General features: G+C 41.8%; 1 protein-coding gene across 5 annotated transcripts in view; it reads right to left on the bottom strand.

The window, feature by feature from the left end:
• ASPH (aspartate beta-hydroxylase) overlaps nt 1-22,260 on the bottom strand; it is a 218,525-nt gene extending 196,265 nt beyond the window's left edge. For 2 of the 5 annotated variants that reach the window (XM_080800074.1, XM_080800075.1), the window contains exon 1: nt 21,887-22,260. In XM_080800074.1, the coding sequence (XP_080656200.1) occupies nt 21,887-22,031 (145 nt within the window). In that variant the 5' untranslated portion in view covers nt 22,032-22,260. The remainder of the gene's footprint in view (nt 1-21,886) is intronic. The other 3 variants (XM_080800077.1, XM_080800073.1, XM_080800079.1) reach the window with 3 other exon arrangements.
• Nucleotides 22,261-24,210: the final 1,950 nt, after the last annotated feature.

The following is a 24,210-nucleotide window of genomic DNA, read 5'->3' as shown; positions in this document are numbered from 1 at the left end:
ACATTTATGATAAAGTGTCCTATAGATGCAAATGGGAAGAGAGGGAAGGGGTATATGAAAGCTCTAGCACAAAATACAGTAGATTCACGTGTAAACTGCAAAACATACGGATCTTAGAGTCAAATTATTAGAAAATTATAGGCCAAAAAACTAGAAGAGGCAAGAAGGTCACTGCCCCAAAGCAGACCACATAGAAAGAGGCCCTCTTGCCTCACTGCTAACAGACAAGAAATTCCGCTTTGGAAGTGAGATCTGATATAAACCAAACAGACTAGAACAGGCAGAGTTGACTGGCATGTTAAGGAATCAGCCCCAAAGACAGTCAAGAGCCTCTGCCACCCACGGACTAATCTAGCCCAGCTAAGCACAAGGACTGGAAGAAAATGACACTATCATCACCCTGTCAGAAAAAGACTGCTAAACGAAACAGCTACAAAACGTGGATGCACGTATTAGGGCAGCCCATGAACACCTGCCAGTATCTGACCATTCTGCGCCCCCCAAATGGCTATTTCATATGCCTCAAAAAACAACATATGAGTCATTTCCCAATGTTTTATTATGGAAATTTTCAAGCACACAAGAAAGCTGAGAGAATTTTACCAAGCATACCCATATACTGCGACTTGGCTTCTACCACGAACATTTTATTACAACGCTTATGGCGTGTCCGTTCACCCCCCTGCACCCATCAACCAGCCTACGTTATCTGTATAATACAGCTCAAAATGAACTGCAGACATTGGTTCACTTCCCCTAAGTACTTTAGCTTCTATATCATAAACTGAAGTTTAATATTTCTTTATCGTTTTTAATGTGCAATTTACATGAAACGAAATGCTCTAATTTTAAGTGTACATTCCTAATTTTCACAAAAATACACACTGTGTACCCCAAATCCCTGTCAAAACACAGAACATTAACACCACCCCTAAGTTCTCTCATGGCCCTTTCCAGTCACCTTCCACCCCAACCCCAACCCCAGAGGCAGCCTCTTTGTTTTCCTTTTTTTCACTGTAGGTGAAAAAGTTCTTGAAATTTCTTAAAATGGCATAGTACCATATGTCCCTGTTTGTGTAAGGCTTCCCTCCCTTCGCTTTATATTCCTGAGAGCCAAGTACGTTCTGTGTAGTAGCAGTTAATTCTCTTCTGTGGCTGGGTAGCATTCCTTTGTGTATCAGGCCGTTCAGCTATTGGCAGAAATCTGGACTGTTCCCCATTTTGGACTATTACAAACAAAGCTGTTAGGAATATTTCTATACAAGACTATTGGCTACGTATTAGAAATACACGCCTGCATTTCTCTTGGGTCAAATTACTAGAAATTGCGGGATCACAGCCCACATGTACATTCAGCATTACATGAGATCTTTCCCTGGTTCTACCATTTTATATACATACCGAGAAGGTATGAGAGTTCTTTTGTTCTAGGATCTTGCCAAAACATTTGGTGTTGCCAGTCTTAACACTGGCCATTCTGGTGAGTATGCAGTTGTATCTTGCTGTGGTTTAATTGGCATTTTCCTGAGGACCAACGTTTGAGCACTTTCTTGATGTGCTTATTGGCCATTTATCCTCTCTTGGGAACTGTCTGTTCAAATCTTTTGCCTATTTCTTTATTGCCTTTTCAATTTGAATTGTAGGAGTTCCTTGTATTTCCTATATACCTTTCCTTTAATAGATCTATGTGTTACAAAATTTTCTGCCAGTCTATGACACTCCTATTCATTTTCTTAAATCATCTTCTTTTTTAAAAGATTTTATTTATTTACTTGACAGACAGAGATCACAAGCAGGCAGAGAGGCAGGCAGAGAGAGAGGAGGAAGCAGGCTCCCTGCTGAGCAGAGAGCCCAATGAAGGGCTTGATCCCAGGACCCTGAGACTGTGACCTGAGCCAAAGGCAGAGGCTTTAACCCACTGAGCCACCCAAGCTACCCTTAAAGCATCATTTGATGGGTTAAAGTTTTTAATTTTGATGCTATCAAAATTTTATTTTTTTACTTATTACCAAACTAGAAAATCTAACTTAAACTTTAACAGGGCTCCATGCTTCACATTCTGAAATGGGACGTCTATTCCAGCTTGTGGACCTGTGACAATCACCGTCAGAAGCCCTGTCACTAGCTCAAACACTGCCAGCAAGGAGGAAGGTCACAAAGTCAAAGACCAGGTCAAAGACATGATGTCAACTAAATGTCACTTAAGGGTAGGTATCACAGCAAGTAAAAGCAAGAGAAATTTTGATAATTTTAAGGAATGTCTCCATTAGCTATGATGAGTCACAAAAAAATTTCTAAGCTAGTTTTTCTCCCCTCAAATTCAACTGGATGGAATAAATCTAATTCCTCTGCTACCTGACAGCCCTGCCAACAACTGAACTCCTTAACTTTTTTCAAAAACTAGTTTACCAGTGTATTTGTTTGTTTCCCCCAACTTTTCATGACCCACAAATTTAAATTACCAGACCACTGAAGAAATAAAAAAATTTCTCTTTACTGTAATCTTCACATTGAATATATGGTAAAATTTTTAGAAAATCACAAAAGGCAACACGTTTTACAGAGAAGGCATATAGTTTACCTATGAGCCTTACGGGGGCAGAATATAATTTAATGGAACAAATCTTCATGTAAAATAGACATCAAGAATTCAAAGGTAGGTTGGAGGGTCAGTTTAAAGTCATTATTAGAATAAATTAGGAAAATCTGAAAATGGACTTTAGGTTAGGTAACAGCACTAAAACGGTGTTAAATTTCCCAAGTGTGATAATTTCATTGTCATTATGTTGGAGCATATCTTCATCCTTAGGAAAAAAGTTGAATAAAGTATGGGGTAAAGTATTATGATTTAACTTTCAAATGTTCAGCAGCAAAATGAATAAACTGTTGTGTTTTTCTAGAAAGACAAATAGAGAACACAAAGGCATCAAAATATTAACAACCGGTGAATCTAAATGAGCTTTTCTTGTAACTGTCTTGAAGGTTTGAATATTTTCATATTAAAAAATTAGGAAAAGACAGATTTCCAGGCCCATTCTAGTCCTAAAGAACCAGATGCTCCAGAGGGTTAGGACTAGGAATCCGAAATGTCAAGAGCTCCAAGGTTAAGTCATGACTGGATTCTGGGTAAGTAAATAAAAGCAAGTAAACAAACAAAGGCTTCAAGTTTTAAAGATGCTTCTGGAAACAACTAGAAAAATCTGAATATGGAATGTATTTACATAATTTCTTGGGTTGGAGAACTCTATTGTGGCTCTGTAGGACAATGTCCTTGTACTTAGGAGATAGATGAGGAAGTAGTTAAGTGAGTTAAATTGCTCTGATGACTATAGCTTACTTTCGAAGATGCCCAAAAAACGAGAGAGAAAAAAAATAAATGGATAAATACACAGGCACAGCAAATATGGCAAAGTGCTAACAGCTGGTAAATCCAAAGAAACAGTATACAAGTCTTTCAATGTATGAAGCTCTTTGCTGTTACATAGGTTTAAAAGTTTCAAAACAGAAAGAAAAATATAAAAATAAAAACAAAGATAAACTGGTTTCATAAAAGAAGATCCAAGGAGCTCAAGATCAAGTCCTAAATGAAGAGGTAATGAAAAGGACATGAATCCGGCCACTGGTCTCAAACTTAATAGAAACCCAAGAGAAAGCTGCGGCTACTCAATGTCTCCCACATGCAAGTTCTGCTCATACCTCCATCCACTTGCTGGCCAGTTTCCACCAGTTTCTGTCTCAAATGCACCCAGGGGAGTAAACCTAACTCCTCTACCACCCAGAAGCTGCTCAAACCCAGGGAGATGGAGATGTCCCCAAAGGGGACCCCACAGTCCAGACTAGCCAGCCGTAGCGTTTTCACCCCTTCCTCCTCCAAGGGCCTCACAGAAAGCTCTTCCTCCTCTGAGCAGTCTGCCATCACGGGCTTCCTAACAGCAGCCTCCTTCCCCCCATCTGAAGACACCATTCCAGACGCAGCCCACCCAACACAATGGGATTTTCACCTCCCTCACTCTGGTCACTGAGAACACAAATACTGAAGGGGATTCTTGTTTGTCAAGCATATTGTGCAGGCCAACTCCCTCTGAGACTAAAAGCAACTAAAACAACCAAAATACAAACAAAATACTAGGCCTTAAAAAAAACAAACACAAAAACAAACCAAGATACCGTATCTATTACTTCAAGTCTCTCCCAGCTTGTCCTCAAGGGTGAGTTCACTCTGCAAAAGCGAGCTAACTGTTAAAGTTTACCTTCTGAGCCAGGCCATTCTTCCGCAGTGTGTCTTCCCTCCTCCCAGCACTCGCATCCCCTGAGAGCTCGGTGCCAACCATGAATTTACTCCGCATTAAGTGGGCAGGGCTCCCTTCAAGTTGACACCATCCCATTAAATTCAGCACTCTGTGGGAACTGTTCCACAGTCCGGCTGTGATTCAAACCATATCATATGAACCATGTTTTGCCATCTTGGGCACAGGGAGATTTTCAGAGATGGTGTTAAATACCTTGATGAAGTCAGGAAAAATATCAACATTGCGTCCTAACCACTTATAGTCTAGAAACCTTATTAAATGCACAATTAATTTTTGTTTTCCTTTTTAAACAAGTTGTACTTAGTAAACTTATAGTGTCTCCTTAGTCTTCATTGCTTTCTTTCCTATGCACTTAAAAACAATTTTTAGGGCCCCGGGTGGCTCAGTCAGTTAAGTTTGCACCTTCAGCTCAGGTCATGATCCCATGATCGAGTCCCACATCCGGCTCGCTGCTCAGCTGGGAGTCTGCTTCTTCCTCTCACTTTCCCTCTGTACTCTCAAATAAATATGTAAAATCTTAAAGTATAATAATAATTTTTAATATGAGAATTTGCTAGGGTTATCATGAGACATCAGTTTAAGTGGCCCTGAATCTACCTTTCTTTACTGGAATGGGCCATTTATCTTTCAGGTATCTTTGCCGTTTCTTCCAATTATCATGATTCCCCAAAAGCTGACTACCCAGAAAACTTCAGTTGGAGTTGTAGATTTGAGTCTTAAAAAGCCTCAGATCATTTTCATTTTAGTCTTCTTTTTCCATTCTCCTTGATTATGCACAGCTCGTTCTTTCAACAAAATACTTACTGCTCTGCAGCCCAAAGGACAGCGACACTCCCTGTGGCTTGGTGCTGGACTGTTCTGCTCTATTCTCTCCCCACTGAGTATGGGGCCTGGAATGCAGGAAGCCCTTGTTAACTTCACTGGACAATTTACATGGGATTCCCACTAAAATCTAAAAATATAAATTACTCTTTGTCCCATCTAAATGGTAAAGAAAATATAACATACATGAGCATTTTAAAAACCAAACCAAACCACACAGAGGTGGTGGACAGGCTGGTTCTGGGTGAGGGACAGGAATGTCCAGCACATGTACAGCTGGAACCCCATCAGCTTCATCATTTGGCTGCCCTGCCCCACACTCCAAGGCTGTCCATGCTGTCCTGATCCTGCCCCAGTAAAAAACCAAACTGATGGTCAATGTCATCTCATCACATGTTCAGAGATGTCCTGTAACTCTCCTCTTGCTGACCCGTTTTGCTCTAAACTCCCTCCACAATCACTTTCGCAGCTCCAGCTTCAACAAATGCACCCCCTTCCCATGACTGAGGTCACCCAAAAAAAAAGTCACCAAGCACTCCACTGTCCTGAGCTCAGGTGGCACTGCAGTGAACACTTTTCAAATACTGGTCTTTCGGCGATATTCCAGAAAAACCCAGTCTGCTGCTGACAGCCCACAGGAGTAGGACCCAAGGTCAGACTAGCTAAAGAGGCTAAAGTCTCAACGCGCTCTGCAAGGTATAGAGAAACTGATGTTCAGGCAGAAAGCACAGGTATGCCTGACAGGTGCTGTCCTTCCAATCAGGTGGGGTCTCTCCTGGAGCAGTGGGTAAATATTTTTATTACCGTCTTGGATAAAAGTATTGCCCTTAAACGGAACATTTCTGGTCAACATAATTCAGATCCGCAAAACAAAGCACTTTTAGCTCTATAAGCCAATACCAATTTTAAGGCACAAAGTAATAAAAATCACAGGATGGTAAATTTTAAAAGGCTTCCACAATTTTCTACATGCATCTGAACATGCATTCATTCAACAAATACTCTTGCAATTCCTACCCTATGCTGCAGCAATGAACCAGAGAGGACACTTAGCTCACAGCACCAGTGGAGGAGAAAATCAAATGAAAATAAAATAAAAATTCACTTTGCTAAGTACTATATTAGGGTATACATTCCATATAGGTAAAAATAATCACTTGGGAAAAATCATAATCTTGAATTTTAAAGATACAACATTGTAAGGTACAATCTGTTCTGAAATCATCTTTATAAATGTTAGCACTGTTCACTTCATCGATTTTTGTTTTTTAATTGAAACTGACAAAACCTTGGGGGCACCTCCATGGCTCAGTTGGCTGGACATCAGCCTTCAGCTCAGGTTGTGATTCTGGGGTCCTGGAGTCAGGCAGTGTGTTAGGCTCCCTGTTCAGTGGGGACTCTGCTTCTCCCTCTGCCCCTCCCCCTGCTTATGCAAGCTCTCCCTCTCTAATAAATAAAATCTTAAAAAAAAAAAAAAAAACTGGCAAAACCTTATCTTTTTTTTAAGATTCTATTTATTTGTGAGAGAAAGAGAAAGCACAAGCAGAAGGTGCAGAGGGAGAGGGACAGAGAATCTAAAGCAGTCTCCATGCTGAGTCGGGAGGCCTACACGAGGCTTGATCCCAGGACCCTGAGACCACTACCTGAACTGAAACCGAGAGTTGGATGCTTAACCGACTAAGCCACCCAGGCACCTCAAAACTGACAAAACCTTATCTTAAGTTATGGAGGAAATATTCATACTTCTTCCAAAGGAATTTTAAAAGCCAGTATCAAAAAGAAAAAGGAAAAAGGGAACAAAAATTCAGTAGAATTTCATTGTTCACATAAATCATTCTGGCCTATCCTTCAGTCATATCTAAAAATCAAAGTAATGGGAAAATCAGTATCTTACAAAGTAGAGGGAAATTTTCCAATTTCACAAAATACAGAACAAACAAAACGGCTGTTTCTGCCAAACCTTCTTCCCCGTCAGAACGCACTAACGGCCAAGAAGAACCCCAAGGGATGAGAGCAGCTTCCACGGACAGAGCTACTACCATTTACAAACTATGAGCATGGTGCCTCAATGGGACCTATTAAAGGACCTGACCTATGTCAGTAATTCTCCACGTCAACAAAGTACGCACATCCTAATAATTCTGCTGTTTGTTTCTTCAGCGCCAACACTTACAATGTCAATAAGAATTTTTTTTTATCTGCTTTCTTGCCCAAAACATCAACCTGGGTGGGAAAAAAAATCCACCCATGTAATGCATAATATGTGAGCACTTGTTACATTCAACGCAGTGTAAAATACACAAAAACACTACCTCTAGCCTCAGTGCCCTTTTGATCTACCAGAAGGAAGGAACACTTTCACCTGTGTTCGTTCATTCCGATATTTACTGAGTATCTACTATGTCCTGACAATCACTTAAGCACTAGAGGTAAAAACAAAACAAAACATGGTGCTTGCCTATACAAACATTGAAAGTAACTCTCTCAACCCTAGCACTTACTCTAGATCAGGGAGAGCAAATTACAGCCTATCTCCCACTTCTGCATGGACCATGAGCTTATGAACATTTACAGAAGAGAAGATCAAGTGAAGAGAAATCAAAGACAGAAACTTATTAACAGGAGAAAATGGTCTGAGACTCAAATGTCCACATCCACAAATAAACCATTACTGGACGCTGGTTGTGTCTGTCTGCTTCCACGGCCATCTGAGGCTGCTCCATGCTATGGCAGCAGAACTGAGAAGCTCCAAGGGGGTGTGTCTGAGGGGCAATGCTGAGCCCAGTTCTAAACGATCATGGTCATCTCCCCACCACTAGAGGCGGATGAGATGCGCAGGCCTATGCCAGCTGAACCAATAGGCAGCACGGACTCTTAATCTGAGCAAATGAGAAAAAGAAGGCTCTTTTCTTCCACAGGACACGAACAAGGAAGCCTGCATTCCCAGTGGCCTCTGGCTACCATCCTGGCTCTAGGTCCAAGAGAGGAACCAGCCTCAAGGTGACACGGACACTGAGAACAAGAGCAGAGAAGCAGAAAGAACACGAGTTCCCGAAGACATTTCTAGCCGCTGATCATACCACGTCTGGAATCAATGTATCGCATCTTTTTAAATGAAAAAAAAGTCCTAATTGTTTATGGAAGTCTGAGTCTGGTATCTGTTCCTAACAAAGATGCTACCCTTACTATCAAACAAGAATGGAAGACCACTGATCATTACAGTCCAAGATGAAATGTCTGATTTGTTCACGGGAATATCACCATCACAATACTTAATAAACGTATTAATGAAGTGCTTACTATGTGACACTTTGTATCAATCTTTGTAACTATGCTACAAGTACAGCCATCCATATTTTAAAGATGGAGAAAAGTTAAAGATCCTAAGAGAGGTTTGATGCCTTTATTGAAGTGGCAGAGCCAGCACTCGGGTCCAGTCCAGCCTGATATTTTGTTGTCCGATAGCCAATACATTTTCATTTGCTGAAGGAACCAATAAGTGAATGAAGATGCTAAAATAATGATATGCGGAGAACGCTACGGAACCTCGTGCTTGGGGGCATGGGGGTTACAAAGCCCAGAATATGGAAAGACACCGAAGAGAGAATAGGAAGGACTAATGAAGGAGCTAAATTGTGAAGGATACTTAGGAGTCAGGCAGGGAAAGGCAAAGCAAGGAGCTGTCCTAGAAGAAACAGCACATGTACATTCAGAGGCCACAGAGAGTGACTGAATATGGCTTAATCAGTATAAACAGAAAGAGGGAGGCAGAAAATGGCTGGAGAGGGTAAGAGGGGCAAGATCATGAGGTGTTCCTAGATCATGCTACAGAATCACACAGTATCTTGAGTCCTGAGGAACCACTCAAGGTTTTCAAACAAAGAAGGGGCATGACCTCATCTGCACTTTATAAAGGCGGCTATGACAGAGAGATGAAACAGGGCCAGTCAGGAGTAACCTAAGCAACAACGACAGAATCTAAAATGTTCAACTGAAGGAACTCTAGAGTCGGAGTTGGGATCCCAACTGCAGTTCCCACTGCTACTAGCTCCACGATCTTTGATAAATTAAGCTAAGCTTCCATTTCTTCACCCACAAAAAGAGGAGGTCGAGAATTACTATAAGAATTAAATGTTAAGCTAAAGAAACAATGTCTGACATACAGTGAGCACTGGCTAAGTGGCAGCTAGGTTTGTACCATTATGATTACCAGTTAAGTTTATAGCTCAGGACTACCCAGCACTGGAAACCATCAACAGACAGTAGTTACAGCCATGGAGAGTGTGCAGCACGGGATTAGAACAGGGCCCAGCAAAGAATCCTGGGGAAGACCGTCCTCTTCCGGGAGCAAAGAAAAGGAACAAGAGCTCAGCAGATCGGGGGCTAATGTAGTCTCTGTTGACTCTGACCAGAAAGACTGGGAGGGAAGGAGAGAAGAAGAGGAGCCCATATTACTCATTTGTGATATTTGGCTGGGTACAGAAGGCAGGGTAGAAGGAGGTTTGGGGTTTTGTTTTGTTTCTCATTAAATGAGAGAAACTAAAGAAAGGGCAACAGGCTACGGAAAGGGGTAGAGAACAGGAGTTCTCAGGGGTGGGTAAGTGATGGCTCAGGTCTGTGAGAACACGGTACGGACACACCAGTGAGGGCTCCCTTGGGCGGCCCGGGGCTCCTGCCCCAGCCTTTGCTTTTCTCTTAGGTTGGTGGGGCCCAGAGGTCTATAACAGCTGCGACTGCCAAGATTTTACATTCTTTCTATCTGTGGTACTGGCTCCTCTCCACTCACCGTCCACCCTACTGGGCCTCCTCCTCAGTCTAAAGAAAGAAAAGGGGCTGTACTGAGCTACACGTTAAAGATATATTTCATGAGCTCAGTTCTTCTTTTCTCTCATATGCCAATTAGAGCAATATCTTGTCAAGATTCTCAACTGTACTGGCTTTTGCAGCCATCCTAGGCCCCAGACCCCAGTTTCCCCGCTCGGGGCAGGGTGGGGGGAGAGCACAAAATTCAGCCTCATGTCAGTTGGTTCCCAATGTCATGAACCTCAGAGATCAAACCGCACACATGATACATGAGATGATAGACATTTTTTAAATTTTATTTATTTATTTGACAGAGAAAGACACAGAAAGAGAGGGAACACAAGCAGGGGAAGTGGAAAGGGAAGCAGCAGACCTCCCACTGAACTGGGAGCCCAATGTGGGGCTCGATCCTAGGATCCTAGAACATGGCCTGAGCCAAAGAGAGAAGCTTAAATGACTGAGCCAGTCAGGTGCCAAGACTTTTGTTGTTGTTGTTGTTGTTGTTTTAAAGATTTACTTATTTATTTAGAGGGGGAGAAAGAGAGAGAAAGCAGAAGGGGAGGGAAGGGGAGAAGGAGAGGGAGAGAGAATCCTCAAGAAAACATCCCACTGAGGGCAGAGCCCAACTTGGGGCTTGACCCCAAGACCCTAGATCAGGACCTGAGCCAAAATCAAGAGTTGGCGGCTTAACTGACTGAGTCACCCAGGTGCTCCGAGATGAGAAACTCTTGAAGGATGTCCTTGATTTCTCCAAACAATGGGAGGAAGTCATCTGTCAAAATGCAAAGGGAAGAAGTAAGGCATTGAGCTCAAGGAGTTGAAGATTTAAATAGCTGGTACTGAAAACACAGGGAAACATCAACTAAGAACACACAGAGGACAGCAAGACATTGTTGCGAGGCCACCTGAGGAGGAAGATCTCAAATACAAGGAATTTCTTCCAAATCAGTACTTACCTGAGCTACTGAACAGTTCTTTATCTTACCCAATCTTACTCAACCTTACTCTATCCTGATTCAGTCATCTTAAATGTCTCAGTGATCACAAGATGGTTCTGAAAAAGTAGCTGGGGACTTATTGGCACAAATACTATACCACTTCTAAAAGAAGAAAAGAATACAAGTTGCTTTATGAGCTTTGCACCTTCACATATATGAATTTCACCCTAAAGATGTCCTACCTTTGTAATTTAACAGAACAAAATGGAAATGGAAACACTGGGCACATCAATGTTTGGCACATAAATCTAATAGTACCTTCACAGGAGACACAGAGCCCTTCAGGAACTGTTCTCTCAGATCTACGTCAGGTACCCTAGACTTCCAGGTATATATACTGGTTACAACTGAAGAGACTGAGCCATTAAAACCCATCAAATAATCAAATAAACCTGAAAGTTCCAGAAAACAAGCATTATGATTCATGAAGAGAGTCAGTTCAGTTTTGAACAAAGTAATGTATCCAGTGCTAGTCATTACCATTTAAGCAGGAAAATGGACACCATACCAAGCCAACACAACCACATCACCAGGACCAAATGGTTTACCTTCTCGCAGGTATTAGAATATCCAGCCTATTTTTTAAAGACTTTTCACTTTAATAAACTCAGAAAAAATTCTGTCTATAAATAACTAGAATTTTTTAAAGTTTTTTTTTTTTTTTTGAGAGAGAACAAAAATGAGTGGGGTGAGAGGGAAGGGGGAGAGGGAGAGGGAGAAGTAGACTCCCCACTGAGCAGGGAGCCTAACGTGGGACTCCATCCCAGAACCCTAAGATTATGACCTGAGCCGAAGGTATATGCTTAACTGCCTGAGGCACCCAGGTGCCCCAAAATAACCAGAATTTAAAGATACTTAAAATTTAGAGGGTTCTGGGTGGCTCAGTTGGTTAAAGGTCTGACTCTTGACTTTTGCTCAGGTCATGAACTCAGAGTCATGAGATGGAGCCCCGTGTTGGGCTCCAGGCTAGGCATGGAGGCCATTTGAAACTTTCTCCCTCCCTCTGCACCATACTACCACTTGCATGCATGCTCTCTCTTTCTCTCAAAAATAAATAAATAAATAAATAACCAAAGAAACAATAAATCCCAAAACTTCTAAAAGAAAGTATAACAGGATAGCTTTGTAACTTGAAAATAGGGGTGAAAAAGAAAATAGGCAGTTTCTTAGACAACATAAAGACAGTAAAAACCATTTAAAAATGAAGTAATCATCAACATAAAAATAATAAAATAAGAAAAAAGTAAGCTATAGACTGGAAGAAATTATTTGCAATACATACATCTGAAAAGAACTTCTATCTGGGATACTTAAAAGCTACAACTCAATAACAAGAAGACCAAAAAAAAAAAAAAAAGACAATAAAAAATAGGCAAAAGAGGTAAACAGAAACTTTGCAAAAGAAGATAATGTTTACGACCAATAAGCAGAAGAAAAACTACGTGACATCACTAGTCATCAGGGAAATGTAATTTTAAACTACAATGAGAAGCCACTAACACCCACCAGAATGGCTAAAATTAAGAAGACTGACAACACCAAATGTTGGTACAGTTATAGAACAACTATAATTCCTACACGCTGTTGGTAGGAGTGTAATATATATTGTACAACCACTCTGGAAAATAATTTGGCAGTTCTTGCATAAAACTAAACAAACACCTACCTTATAACCCAGTAATTCCTCTCCTAGGTATTTACTCAGAGCAATGAAGACATATATCCACTAAAAAAAAAAAAAAGAAATCTCCAATATTATAATATTCACAGAATGTTCTTCGTAATAGGCCCAAACTAGAAATAGCCCAAGTGTCCATCAGTAAAAGACCAGAGAAACATTGTGCTCTGGTCACACAATGGACCACTTGGCAACAAACACAACAAGTTACTCATACAAGCAACATGGATGGACCTCAAAAATCTACTGACTCAAAGAAGACGTAAACAAAGTTACAAAACAGACAATACCAATCTACAGTGAAAAAATTTAGTACAATGATTGCCTCTGACGGCAGAGGTGGTGGCAAGGAAGGGACTGGAGTTTTCTGAGGTGATAGACATATTCTCTATCTTACCAGGTTGTTTGGGTTACACAGATGTACACATTTATAAAGACTGAAAATAATACACTAAGATTTGTGCAATTCACTGTATGCAAATATTACCTCAGGGGGTAAAAAAAAATCCAGAAACAAATGTTGAGCTCTAGTTAACATCAGACATGGGTAAATGTTTAGGAGTGAGGTATATTGATATCTACAACTTACTTGGAAACCCATAAAGAACAAATTAACAGATTGATATGATATGAAGCAAATATATTAAATGTTAACCACTACAAAATCTCAGTGGTACGGTCATTATACAATTCTTTTAACTCAGGTGCACATTCTAAACTTTTCATAATAAAATACTAGTTTAAAAATGTAAATGCATTAATTACCCAGGCTAAATGTAATAAAAGATCTATGTCACTTTCAGATGAAATTACAAAAATTAATGATAAGACTTAAATAAATATGAAATTATACTATGTTCACATATAGGAAGACTTGGTTTTATAGATGTATATTTGTCCCAAATCATGCTATAAATTCAACACAACTCCAGTCAAAATTCTGTAACAGTTCTCATGAAACTTACTTGATAAGCTTATGCTAAGTGGTACAGTCATGCACAAGGAAAGGTCCGAAAACATCAAGGACAATGATAACGAGACAAGGCAGAGGATTTGCCTGACCAAGTATGCTGTAGAGTGATTATTCCTATATGCTTGGTATAAAACAGAGCCACACAAGAGTTATACATAATACATGATACACGCAGATTAGCGTGTAAAGAAGACACTTCACCTTATGGTAAAGGAAATTTTCATCATCCATTTTTTAAAAATATTGAATTAGATCTCTACCTCACAATATATACAATAAAATCTACACTTGGCACTTTAGAGATCTACATTGAGAAAACAAAACTTAAGATATTTTAGAAAAAATAAGAGAATGTTTTACGACCACAATATACACAATAAAATGTACACCTGGTAGTTCAGAGATCTACATGAGAGAAGACAAAATTTAAGATATTTTAGAAGAAATAAGAGAATGTTTTATGATCTCTGTTTTGGAAAGGATGTCTTAAAGCACAAAGGTACAAACCATAAAGTAAAAATTATAATATGAATATGCTAAAATCTTAAAATTCTCCACTAAATATACTATAGGAAATGACAAGGAAAATAATCAGATTGGGAGAAGCCCTTCACCCTACAAATAATCCAAAGATTCAGAATATAGAACAGAAATTCTACAAATCAAAACGAAAAACACGTAACAAACCAAACCACCACCACCACACCCCAAAAAAACAGACATGCTCAATGAACAGGCAACTCACAGAAAAGGAAACACAAATAGCTATTCTCAGGAGTAATCTCACTGCTGATCAAGCCAATGCAAGTTGAAACCACAAGATAACAACATCACACCCACTAAACTTGTGAATATTAAGCCTTACCAAGTGCTGGTAATGTGGTGGCAGCAAAAAGGAGCTGTAGGCTGTGTGAGCGGAAGCATAAACCTACTACGACAACACAGACAGCAGGAGCGCGTGAAGTTGAAGAAATGCTTTCTTATGACCACCAATTCCAAGCCAGAAAAGCCCTTCGGAACGTACACAAGGGCAGGGGCACCCACAAGATTGCTCAGAGCAGCAACGTCTGCAAAAAGAAAACTCAACAAGCCAAGTGGTATATACAGATACACTTCCTAAGCACTTTTATCTAAACGGCCTTTGACAATAGTTACGTTTACACAAATCACCCCTAGTTATACAACCTGCAACGTGACATTATGTAATAGACATCACCTGGGTGTCTATACATTATACATTATAAGGAAATGCAGGATAATAATTATCACAAATTGTGTAAGAGTGGCTGAGAAGGGATAATGCAGGAGAGGAGAAACCAAGAATTTGGCAACATTTTATTTCTTCACCTGGACAGTGGCTAGTATGTATACATGCAACATTTCAAAGAGACAAAGTTTTAAAGAACAGTACATAGCAATCTGTGGTTGTAGAAGTTAGAGAGATGGCTCACTGACAAAAAAGCATGAATTAATTTCTAAAACTCAGAAAGGGACAACCGTTCAAATGAACTTGACTCAAAGAACGGAAAAGTGAAGTTAAAGGCTAGACAGTCTTTCAATACACATTTACAACACACATTTTTATTTTCATGTAAGAAAAAAAAATAACTGCTCCTAAGTAAAATTTACATGTGAACATTAAGACCGAAAGGGCCTCCCAGTGTATCTTTTCAGGAACTAGGAAATTTAAAACGGTGAAAAATGGGGAGGAGGGGAGGGAATTGTGTATGTTAGTGATATGATAAAAGAAACAGAAGTTAGACACAGAGTATAACGTCAAAACAGTGCTGAGTCTACACCCTACCGATTACGGAATCGTATTATTTTATCAAACAATATTCTTTCACTTTAAAATGAAGACTGAGGCTTGCTGGCTTCTATACAGAATGAGTCACTGGGTTAAATGGGCAGGCACATATGTGGGAGAGAAGTAATGGTGTTTCTCCAAGCCCTGCAAGAGTGCCTTCCACTCTGCTCTAACTGGACAGCCACCACCAGCCTGGCCCCGTCTGATTCACTAGCCCTACCCACTTTAGAGCACAGAGAGCATCTACAGTGGATGATGACAGTTACACTATGGCCAGAATGACAAGACAAGCCACCTGGATCTCACAAGGGGCTGAAGAACAGTCCAAACCCTTGAAAAGTCCTTACATAACTATTTTTTTTTAAACGATGTATTCGTGAAGTAAGTTCAGATTTTCCTTTGAGTCTAATAGGTTATCTACAGCAAATTTGTCCTCAAGGGTCATCAGTGGGATCAGAACTGAACTGCATTCAGAGATTTGCCATTAAAAGATAACCACCTTGGCCAAAGGTAAGACACTTCCCTGAAAACAAGTATCAAATGCAGGCCAAATGCCTTAAGCTCTCCCATTCCAGGAGAATAAATTTTTTAAAAAATAAATAATGAACAACAAGAAAATACCACCCTGGCTCCCCACACCACCAGAAGAAAGAGAAAAAGTTAAAGCATGGGACTCCAGAATATACCCCTACAGTTGGCATACAGAAAAGAAAGAAATGAACATCTAGTCTTCTAGCAGAAATCGCCAGAACCGTAGAACGGAACCAGACATGCATCCCCGCCCAGACAGACTTACACCCATGCCTGCAGAGCTGAGTGGATACTGGAGCAGCAGACGCTGAGACATCCGAGCCAACCCCAGCACCTCCACATCCCCCGACCAGGCGGCTGACGCTTTCCCCAGAGACTGGGTAAATTGTAGATGGGTTCTATGTACCTTCAGGTTTTACTAAGGGGAAGTTAATTTTTAAAAAAAATTTTTTTTGCAGGGACACTTGGGTGGCTCAGTCAGTTAAGCATCTGCCTTTGGCTCAGGTTGTGATCCCGGGCTGGGGTCCTGGGATGGAGCCCTGCCTCTGTCTTCCTGCTCAGCTAGGTGCCTGCTTCTCACTCTCCCTCTGCCTGCCACTCCTCCTGCTTGTGCTCTCCCCCCACAACTCCGTGTAAAACAAATAAATAAAATCTTGAAAAAAAAAATGTTTTTGTATCATGGTACAGAATGAAGTTGGAACTACTTAGGAGATGCAAAGTATCCAAAACACAAACAAAGTTGCCTATTTTCATATTAAAAACAGCATCAGGGCGCCTGGGTGGCTCAGTGGGTTAAAAGCCTCTGCCTTCGGCTCAGGTCATGATTCCAGGGTCCTGGGATCGAGCCCCACATCAGGCTCTCTGCTCAGCAGGGAGCCTACTTCCCTCTCTCTCTCTGCCTACTCTCTGCCTACTTGTGATCTCTGTCAAATAAATAAATAAAATCTTTTAAAAAAAAAAGCATCAAAAGACTAAAATGTATCTGAGTTGTAGTAAAATAAAATAACATAACAGGCCTACAAATGGTGTACCTTGGCCTTCAGAGGTGGACAGAAATGCATCACGTGGTCCTCCAGACCACAGTAGAAACACTATTGCTAGGGCAGTCATTTCACTTGTAACACATATGCTAACAGAATGTAACAAAATGATTTGTTTTAAACCATAAAAAAAAAGTCAAGCATGCAATGACCTGCTTAGCTCTGTACCCTTATGTCCTCCAAAGTTTTGTACTCACCCTTACCATTAGAAAAACTTTAATGAATGTATCTGAGGTCAACACAAAGGCATAGAAAATTGGTTTCAGGGCTATAACAACCATGAAATGAGAGAAGACTTCTTCCAAGATCAGGGTAAGAGATTTGGAGAGACTGGCTGCACAGTTTTTAAATGGACATGAATCCAGGTCAACAGATTCCCAAAGTACATTCCTTTTTGGGGTTGGGGGGTGTTATTCTACTGGGATTGGAGAGCTTGGGGGTTAAATTTCTGTACTGACTAAAAATAAGGTAGATAGTCCACATGAGCCTTTATCCAAGTTACTTTGCTGCTAATTAGCTGAAAAGGAAAATGTTTCCTTTTCTAGTAATCTCTCTGCCATATGTGATTTTAAAGAAGACTAAAATACAGACCTTTCCTTTTACCTCCTACAGGTTAATATGTCTGGTCTTTTTAAAATGTGTTCAAGAGTTGCCTCAGAACATTTTTTAGTACTTGGTTTCAAATCATCCTGGCCAGGCTGGGCAAAATGCTGTTCAAAGGAACACAAAACAGCACACTGTTCTTGGAGCTTTCATCCTATCTCTTCGTCCTAGAATGACTAATGGAGGATAAACCAACTGGCCCTACCTGACAGCCTATCGATAAAGAAAGGGAATTTCACCAAGAATGCAATCTGCAGTGTGTTGTATCTGTTCATTACTAAGCAGTCCAAGCAATACTGAAAGTAGAAAGAAAGAAAACACAAATTTCTAAATGATTAGTATCCATCAGATGAATCTGTGAATGCAGAAGTTTTGCAAATACTATATGAATGTGTTTAATTCTAGGGGCACCTGGGTGGCTCAGTGGGTTGGGTGCCTGCCTTCAGCTCAGGTCATGATGGGGGTGAGGTGGGGGCTGGGACCCCACTGGCACCGGGATCCCTGCTCCGCAGGGAGCCTGCTTCTTCCTCTCCCTCTGCCATCCCCCCCCCCACCCCTCACCGTTTGTGCTCTCTGGATCTATCAAATAAATAAATAAAACCTTTTAAAAAAATGAATGCATTTAATTCTAAACAAGATAAGCTAAATAGGGGCACCTGGGTGGCTCAGTGGTTTAAGACTCTGCCTTCAGCTCAGGTCATGATCTCAGGGCCCTGGGATCAAGCCCCACATCTGACTCTCTGCTCAGCGGGGAGCCTGCTTCCCCACCCCCCTCAGCCTGCCTCTCTGCCTACTTGTGATCTCTGTCACTCTATCAAATAAATAAATAATCTTAAAAAAAAATAGATAAGCTAAATAAATAAGGTGGCTAGGGACAAAATCTTACTACTGCTGTTAAAGACCTTGAGAGCAATGCCTATGAGTTTGTAAGCAGTTGTCCATCGATAGTTCTGGGTATGTACAGAACTGATTAAATTAAAAACTAAGTGGTATTACATAATCCAAACTTCAACTGAAAAAGGATAACGTATTCTACAGTGACACCTACTGGTGAAGGGTAACATAGTAGCCCGACACTATTAGACAAACCACTATTAGACAAACAGATGTTTACATCTCTGTGACATGTTAGAAAACTACAGGAAAAGACTTAATGATAGTCAAAAGGGAAAAGCTAAACAAAAACATTACACATACCAGAGTCTATGAACTACAAAGTAAGCCCAATAGGTCACCACGATCTTTCCCTACCAAAAATTTTCCAATCAATAAATGTGAACTAAGCTACCCCTGGCCCCAACTGGCCATGCAAGTGAAATTTTCATACGCAAGTTAAAGGCAAGATGTCCAATTTACTCATGTTTCTTTTATATTTTAAAGAGTAAAACTGAAGAGGTAAAACTGAGTTCTGTATGAAACTAGACATTTTATTGGTTTTCAGTTTAAGTTGAAGACTTAAATGAAAAGTAGGCACTTGCTTTAAAATATCCATTATATAAATCCCCTAAATTCTAAACATCACTTTTCAACAAAATGATCACCAAGATAAAGAAAAAGCCAAATAATCGCTTTCTCTCAAGATAAAGAAAAAGCCAAATAATCGCTTTCTCCCTAAAATGAATGTTTCAAAGGACTGAGTCCTTCTCCCCCATGCTGTTATATAAAAATTTAACAAATGTTTCATATGACTAATGTCGTCATCAACTTCAGACTGTCAATGCAACACATCTTGAAAAACTTCTTATTTGAGCCCATGCATTTCTTCTCAGACTAAGATTTTCAAAAATACTATTTCAAACCTAATTTTAGTCAAATTTAACTGGATATGAAAAAAAGCATACTTTTTTATTAAGCAACTTGGTGTGGCATGCCACAGACCTAACCAAAAAGGAAGAGATCATCTACAGAGGGAAAGGGATAATCTACTTCAAATCTAAAATTCCCATAAAATCTTACAAATTAGAAGACCTCAAATTCAAGCATGATAGTATCATGAATGAGTGACAGAAAACTTGAGTTCCAGTCTTGGATCTTCTATTAACTAATTGGATTTTCAAGACCTACCCAACCTTCAATGAACTACACAACTTTTCTGGGCATTAATTTCCTCATCTGTAAAATTAGAAGAGGGAACTAGATGGGCCTTAGGGTAATGCCACTGCTAAAATTTCTTCAGCTTCTGTGATTTCCCCAGCAGAGGAGAATGGTTTGGGAATCAACGCCTCTACCTCAAAGACTCAAGAAACACAGCAACAAAAAGGAAGTCAGCTTTATCTTCCAGGTATATCTTCCAGATATAACCTGCTATATAAGCAAACAAGACAAACAGAATCACACTTTCACACTGTTTAAGACTCAAAGAATCCCTGTTTCCACCTCCAGTGCCTTCTACCTGGCACACAGTCAGAACTCACTACTCCAAAAAATGGCTGCTGAAAAAGACTACTCATTACGTAACATGCAAGACTCCAATACCAACTCTCTCAGTGTTTTGTGTTTCATTTTGTTATGTTTTGTTTTGGTGATACAGTTACTTTTCTCTTTTACATACCATGTCTTTTCGTGACAATTGTGCAATCAATGTGAATAATACGTAAAAGGCCACAGATCCTCAAATATGGACAGGAGTGGCAGCTCAAAAGTATCTAAAATAGGCAAGTCAAAATACATTAATTTAGGTCATAACATTTCCTATATTTATTACCTGCCTATTAAAACTGGTTCAGTGATTGAAGAACCAGCGGTGGTGAGAACACAATATATATCCCCCCACAACGCAACCCCCCGCCCCGCACTAATTCGAACCTAGTAATAGTCCTTAATAGCAGGACTCTTCTACCTGTGAGTACAAAGAGTAAAATGGAACAAAGATGTGCCTCCCTTGTAAACAGTTACAGAGAACTTCTGACAGCAGTTAACATTAACAAAACAATAGTCTTGTTCACCAGCTTTCCCAGCATATTGTTTAGGATCTTCCCATTTAGAAATTTTTACAAGGGTAGCCAAAGCTGCCAGAGACAGTTCACCTACTCTTCTGCCTCTTTAAGCAACTGACTGGAATTCAGGGACAAGTGACAAAGGAACACAAACTTTTACTTATGTCAAAGGTGAATTAATATGCTGTCTTTGAACGTCAAATTGTGTGTATCTTTTTTCATTTACAATACTAATATTAGCTCTTAGAATGTTAATTTGTGCAATGAGTTTAATTACACTACGTTCCCCATTTAAATGTATTCATTCACTCATTAATCAAATATTTATTGAGCACCTATTAAGTCCAGGACTATTCTAGGAGTTGGCAATAGGAATGAACAAGGAGAGGGTGTAAAACAAGAAGGCAATACACAAGAAAATAAGATACTTTCACATGGTGATAAGTGCTTATTAAAAAAAAATAGTTATTTGAAGTACGACTGTAGTTATCTAATTTATTTGTTTTATATATAAAATGATTACTTGTAGACCTCAGGAAACAAAGTCTTTATCATTTCAAAATGATCATCTCAAAAAGGAAAAACTGCAGCTCACATTCACACACACGTGTACTGCAGTTACGATTTCCTAAATGAGTCCAAGGAAGTATAAAAGAAACTGAGAACCGCTGAAATATGAGATGAAACAGATTTAAAACATCTGCACTGTTCTTTTGCTGGGTAAGCACATGGAAGAAAAAGGTTAATAGCCAACGTGTATTTTTTTTTTAAAGAGAAGACTGAAAAAATCGAGAGGTTCACCCAGTATTCTATGATATTCTATGATACTTTCAAGGCAACAACAACGCATGTTAAGAAAGCTACTTAAGAGCAAAAATATGTAAAATTATTTCCAAGAACATTCAAATCACTCCCGCCCCACACACACCCCCCGACACACACACACACACACGCGCACACACACAGAATATTACCCTGGTTGGGCAGGAACTTATTTTCTCCGACTTTGGCTCATTTCCAAACTCCCCAAAACATGCAAGGCAAAGATAAACTGGTTCCCTTACTCCCTCCCATCTTTGGATCCACGCACAGCCAAGAAAGGGTAGATCACTAACCTCCCTCCTGGCTGCGCCATGCACTTGAGGGATCAGCCGGGAAGGGGCTCCCCGGCGCGACCAACCCCAGGCCACGGACCCAGCTCCGCCCGGCCCCTCAGTCCGCCAGCCTGGCCCACCGCGCGCGGCCTCCGCCCCGCGCCAAAAGGAGGAGCGACGCGGAGGATGAAGGAGATGCACGGCGGGATCCGAGGAGACTGAACCGCAAAGCCAGCCGCCGGGGCCGATCCCGGACCCGGACCCGCACTCCCGCCTCCGCACGCCTCTGACCTCTCCGGGCCCCGGGGCTGCTGCTGCCGCCGCTGGTGCCCGCGCCCGGGCTGCCGCTGCCGGAGCCGCTGCCAGAGCCGCTGCTGCTGCTGCTACTGCTGCTGCTGTTGCCGCCGCCGCCCTTGGCGTTCTTGCGAGGGGCCATTGCGCGCACTACTGGAACCGGCGAGGGGTGGGGGGCTCCCTCAGTGAGCCGGGACACGGGAGGCGCGGGGACCGCTGACGGCGGCTGGCGCTGCGGCGGGTGCGGGCCGCTGCTCCTGCAGCAGCGCCTCTGTCTCGGCACCGCCCGCCGCGCCTCCGAGGACTTTCGCCCGCGTGCCGGTTGCGCGCGCCCAACCCTCGCGTGCGCTGAACCTGTGACTCCCTCCCCTGGCGAGAGCGCGCGTCTTGCCCACCCCCCTCGGCCACGCCCCTTCCCGCCCGAGCCCCGCCTCCTCAACCCCCCCGCGGAAGGCTGAGTGACGGAGACTAGAGCCAATCACACGGCTCCTGTGAAGGGACGGAACCCTGCCGTGATTCCCCACCCCCTGAAGACTTGGGGCTGTTTTGGGCGCGTCGCAGCCGCCTGTGAGCGCGAGCCGCCTTCGACTTTCCAGTCTGTCTCGGTCCTTTGGAACGTGGCAAACGTGGAAGCCAGGAGGGCTCTCGCGAGCGTTGGCGGACCCGGTACAATTTGGATGGATGGGGCGGGGCGCGGGGGCGGGGCCGACGGACACATGTGCAGCGTTCGCACCGAGCGCGGCCCCTTGGCCTTTCTCTGGGAGTTTTGTTCATGTTCCACCTCACTGTACACACAGGCTCCAAGGAATGCAGTCCTGCTTCTTGCGAAAGAGCTGCGTTTCTCGTCTGTATGAACATTAAGACATTTCTGAAATGGTGATATTAGGAGCAGTTCAAGGCTTAAGCCATATGTAATTGATCAGTTGGGTTTTAAAGCAGGACTTCATTCCGTTTGTGTCATCGATATTTTCAGGGAATCTTAGTTAACAGGCGCGAGTGTAAATGTAAAGCAAAGAGTTCGTTTTCTTGCCCTGGATGGTATCCTCTATCTGAAATCTCCGTCTGCCGGGCTAACGGCTACAGGCATCTTTCTTTGTTGTCCCCAACCGTGGGTCCCCTCGTGTGCAGTCGCAGAGGGCCTGGGCCTGAGCGGAAGGCCACACGTGGTCTTAAAAATATCTGGGGCCATGGATGATCAGACAGGAACTTGCGGTCAGGGACGTCACCATCATCTTTGTGTCGCCCATTGCCAGCCCAAGTCCTGGTGCGTAATAGTTAAGCAAGAAACCTTTGGTGATTTGATACCTTTCTGGCTACTTCTTAAAACCTTCCCCCGGTTTTTGACCGTGTTTTGGAGACCCTACCTCTGGAAGTGTCTCAAGAGGGCTCCAAACCGTGGAAAGCTTTACGGTGTGGTATCCGGTTTCCTTCCTCTTCTCCAACCCCACTACTCCCTACTGGCAGGTGTCCGGGCCCACCTGACTCTTCCGTTTTGAATGGCTGGGTGCTGCTTGGGCACTGGCTAGTGATATAGAGAGCATGTTGCATAGAGGAAAGAAGTCCTCTCTCCTTTTTGTGAGATGTCAGATAGTTGTCAAGATATAAGAGGGGCAGGGGAGCTCACAGTTTTTACTGAAGCGGCTCTTTGTTCTTTATCTTACCACATCTCTCTCTGCCTCTACGCATCCTTTCTCCCATCCAGGCCACCTTACATTATTTAAATGGGGAGGCAGAGAGCTGGGCCAAGAGACAAATCTAAGTGAGAGTACTTGGTATAAAATAATAATGAGAGCCGAAGTAAGAAAAACAATGCTCTAGATATTTGAACTCTTAAATTCTCACAAAACCCTGTGTTTGTGTCCATTTTTTAGGGGTGAGGTCACTGAGGCCCAGAGAGGTTAAACAAAGTCATTGAAGTCATAGATGTAGTAAGTGATAGAGCAGGGACATGAACTCAGTCCTTCTGGCTCCAGAGTCTACGGTCCAAATTTTCCTTTCAAGACAAGGCTTGGTTTTGAGCAGAGATCTGCTTATACTTCCTACTGTATGGGCATTAAAAACCACAAAGCTTGCCTTGGACCCATGAATTTCTTCACATGGGTTCTCTTCTCAGTCTTGGGCTGGGGGAGGTTAGGGAGTCAAAGTCTCTTTGAAATTGGATAAAAGGTCAAATATCCTCTTAGCCTATCCTCATTTCTGTGACTTCTGAGTAACCTATGAATGAACCCTGGGTGAAGCAATGTTAAAAGGACCATAAAGACAAGACTTAACTAGGACAATGTATTAAAATACTAATTTAATAGAGCTTTTGAACTAGGCCA

The sequence above is a fragment of the Martes martes genome (assembly GCF_963455335.1).
Source record: "Martes martes genome assembly, chromosome: 4".
Lineage (NCBI taxonomy): Eukaryota > Metazoa > Chordata > Mammalia > Carnivora > Mustelidae > Martes > Martes martes.
Note: the sequence above shows the minus strand (reverse complement) of the source record. Positions and strands in the feature narration are given on the sequence as shown.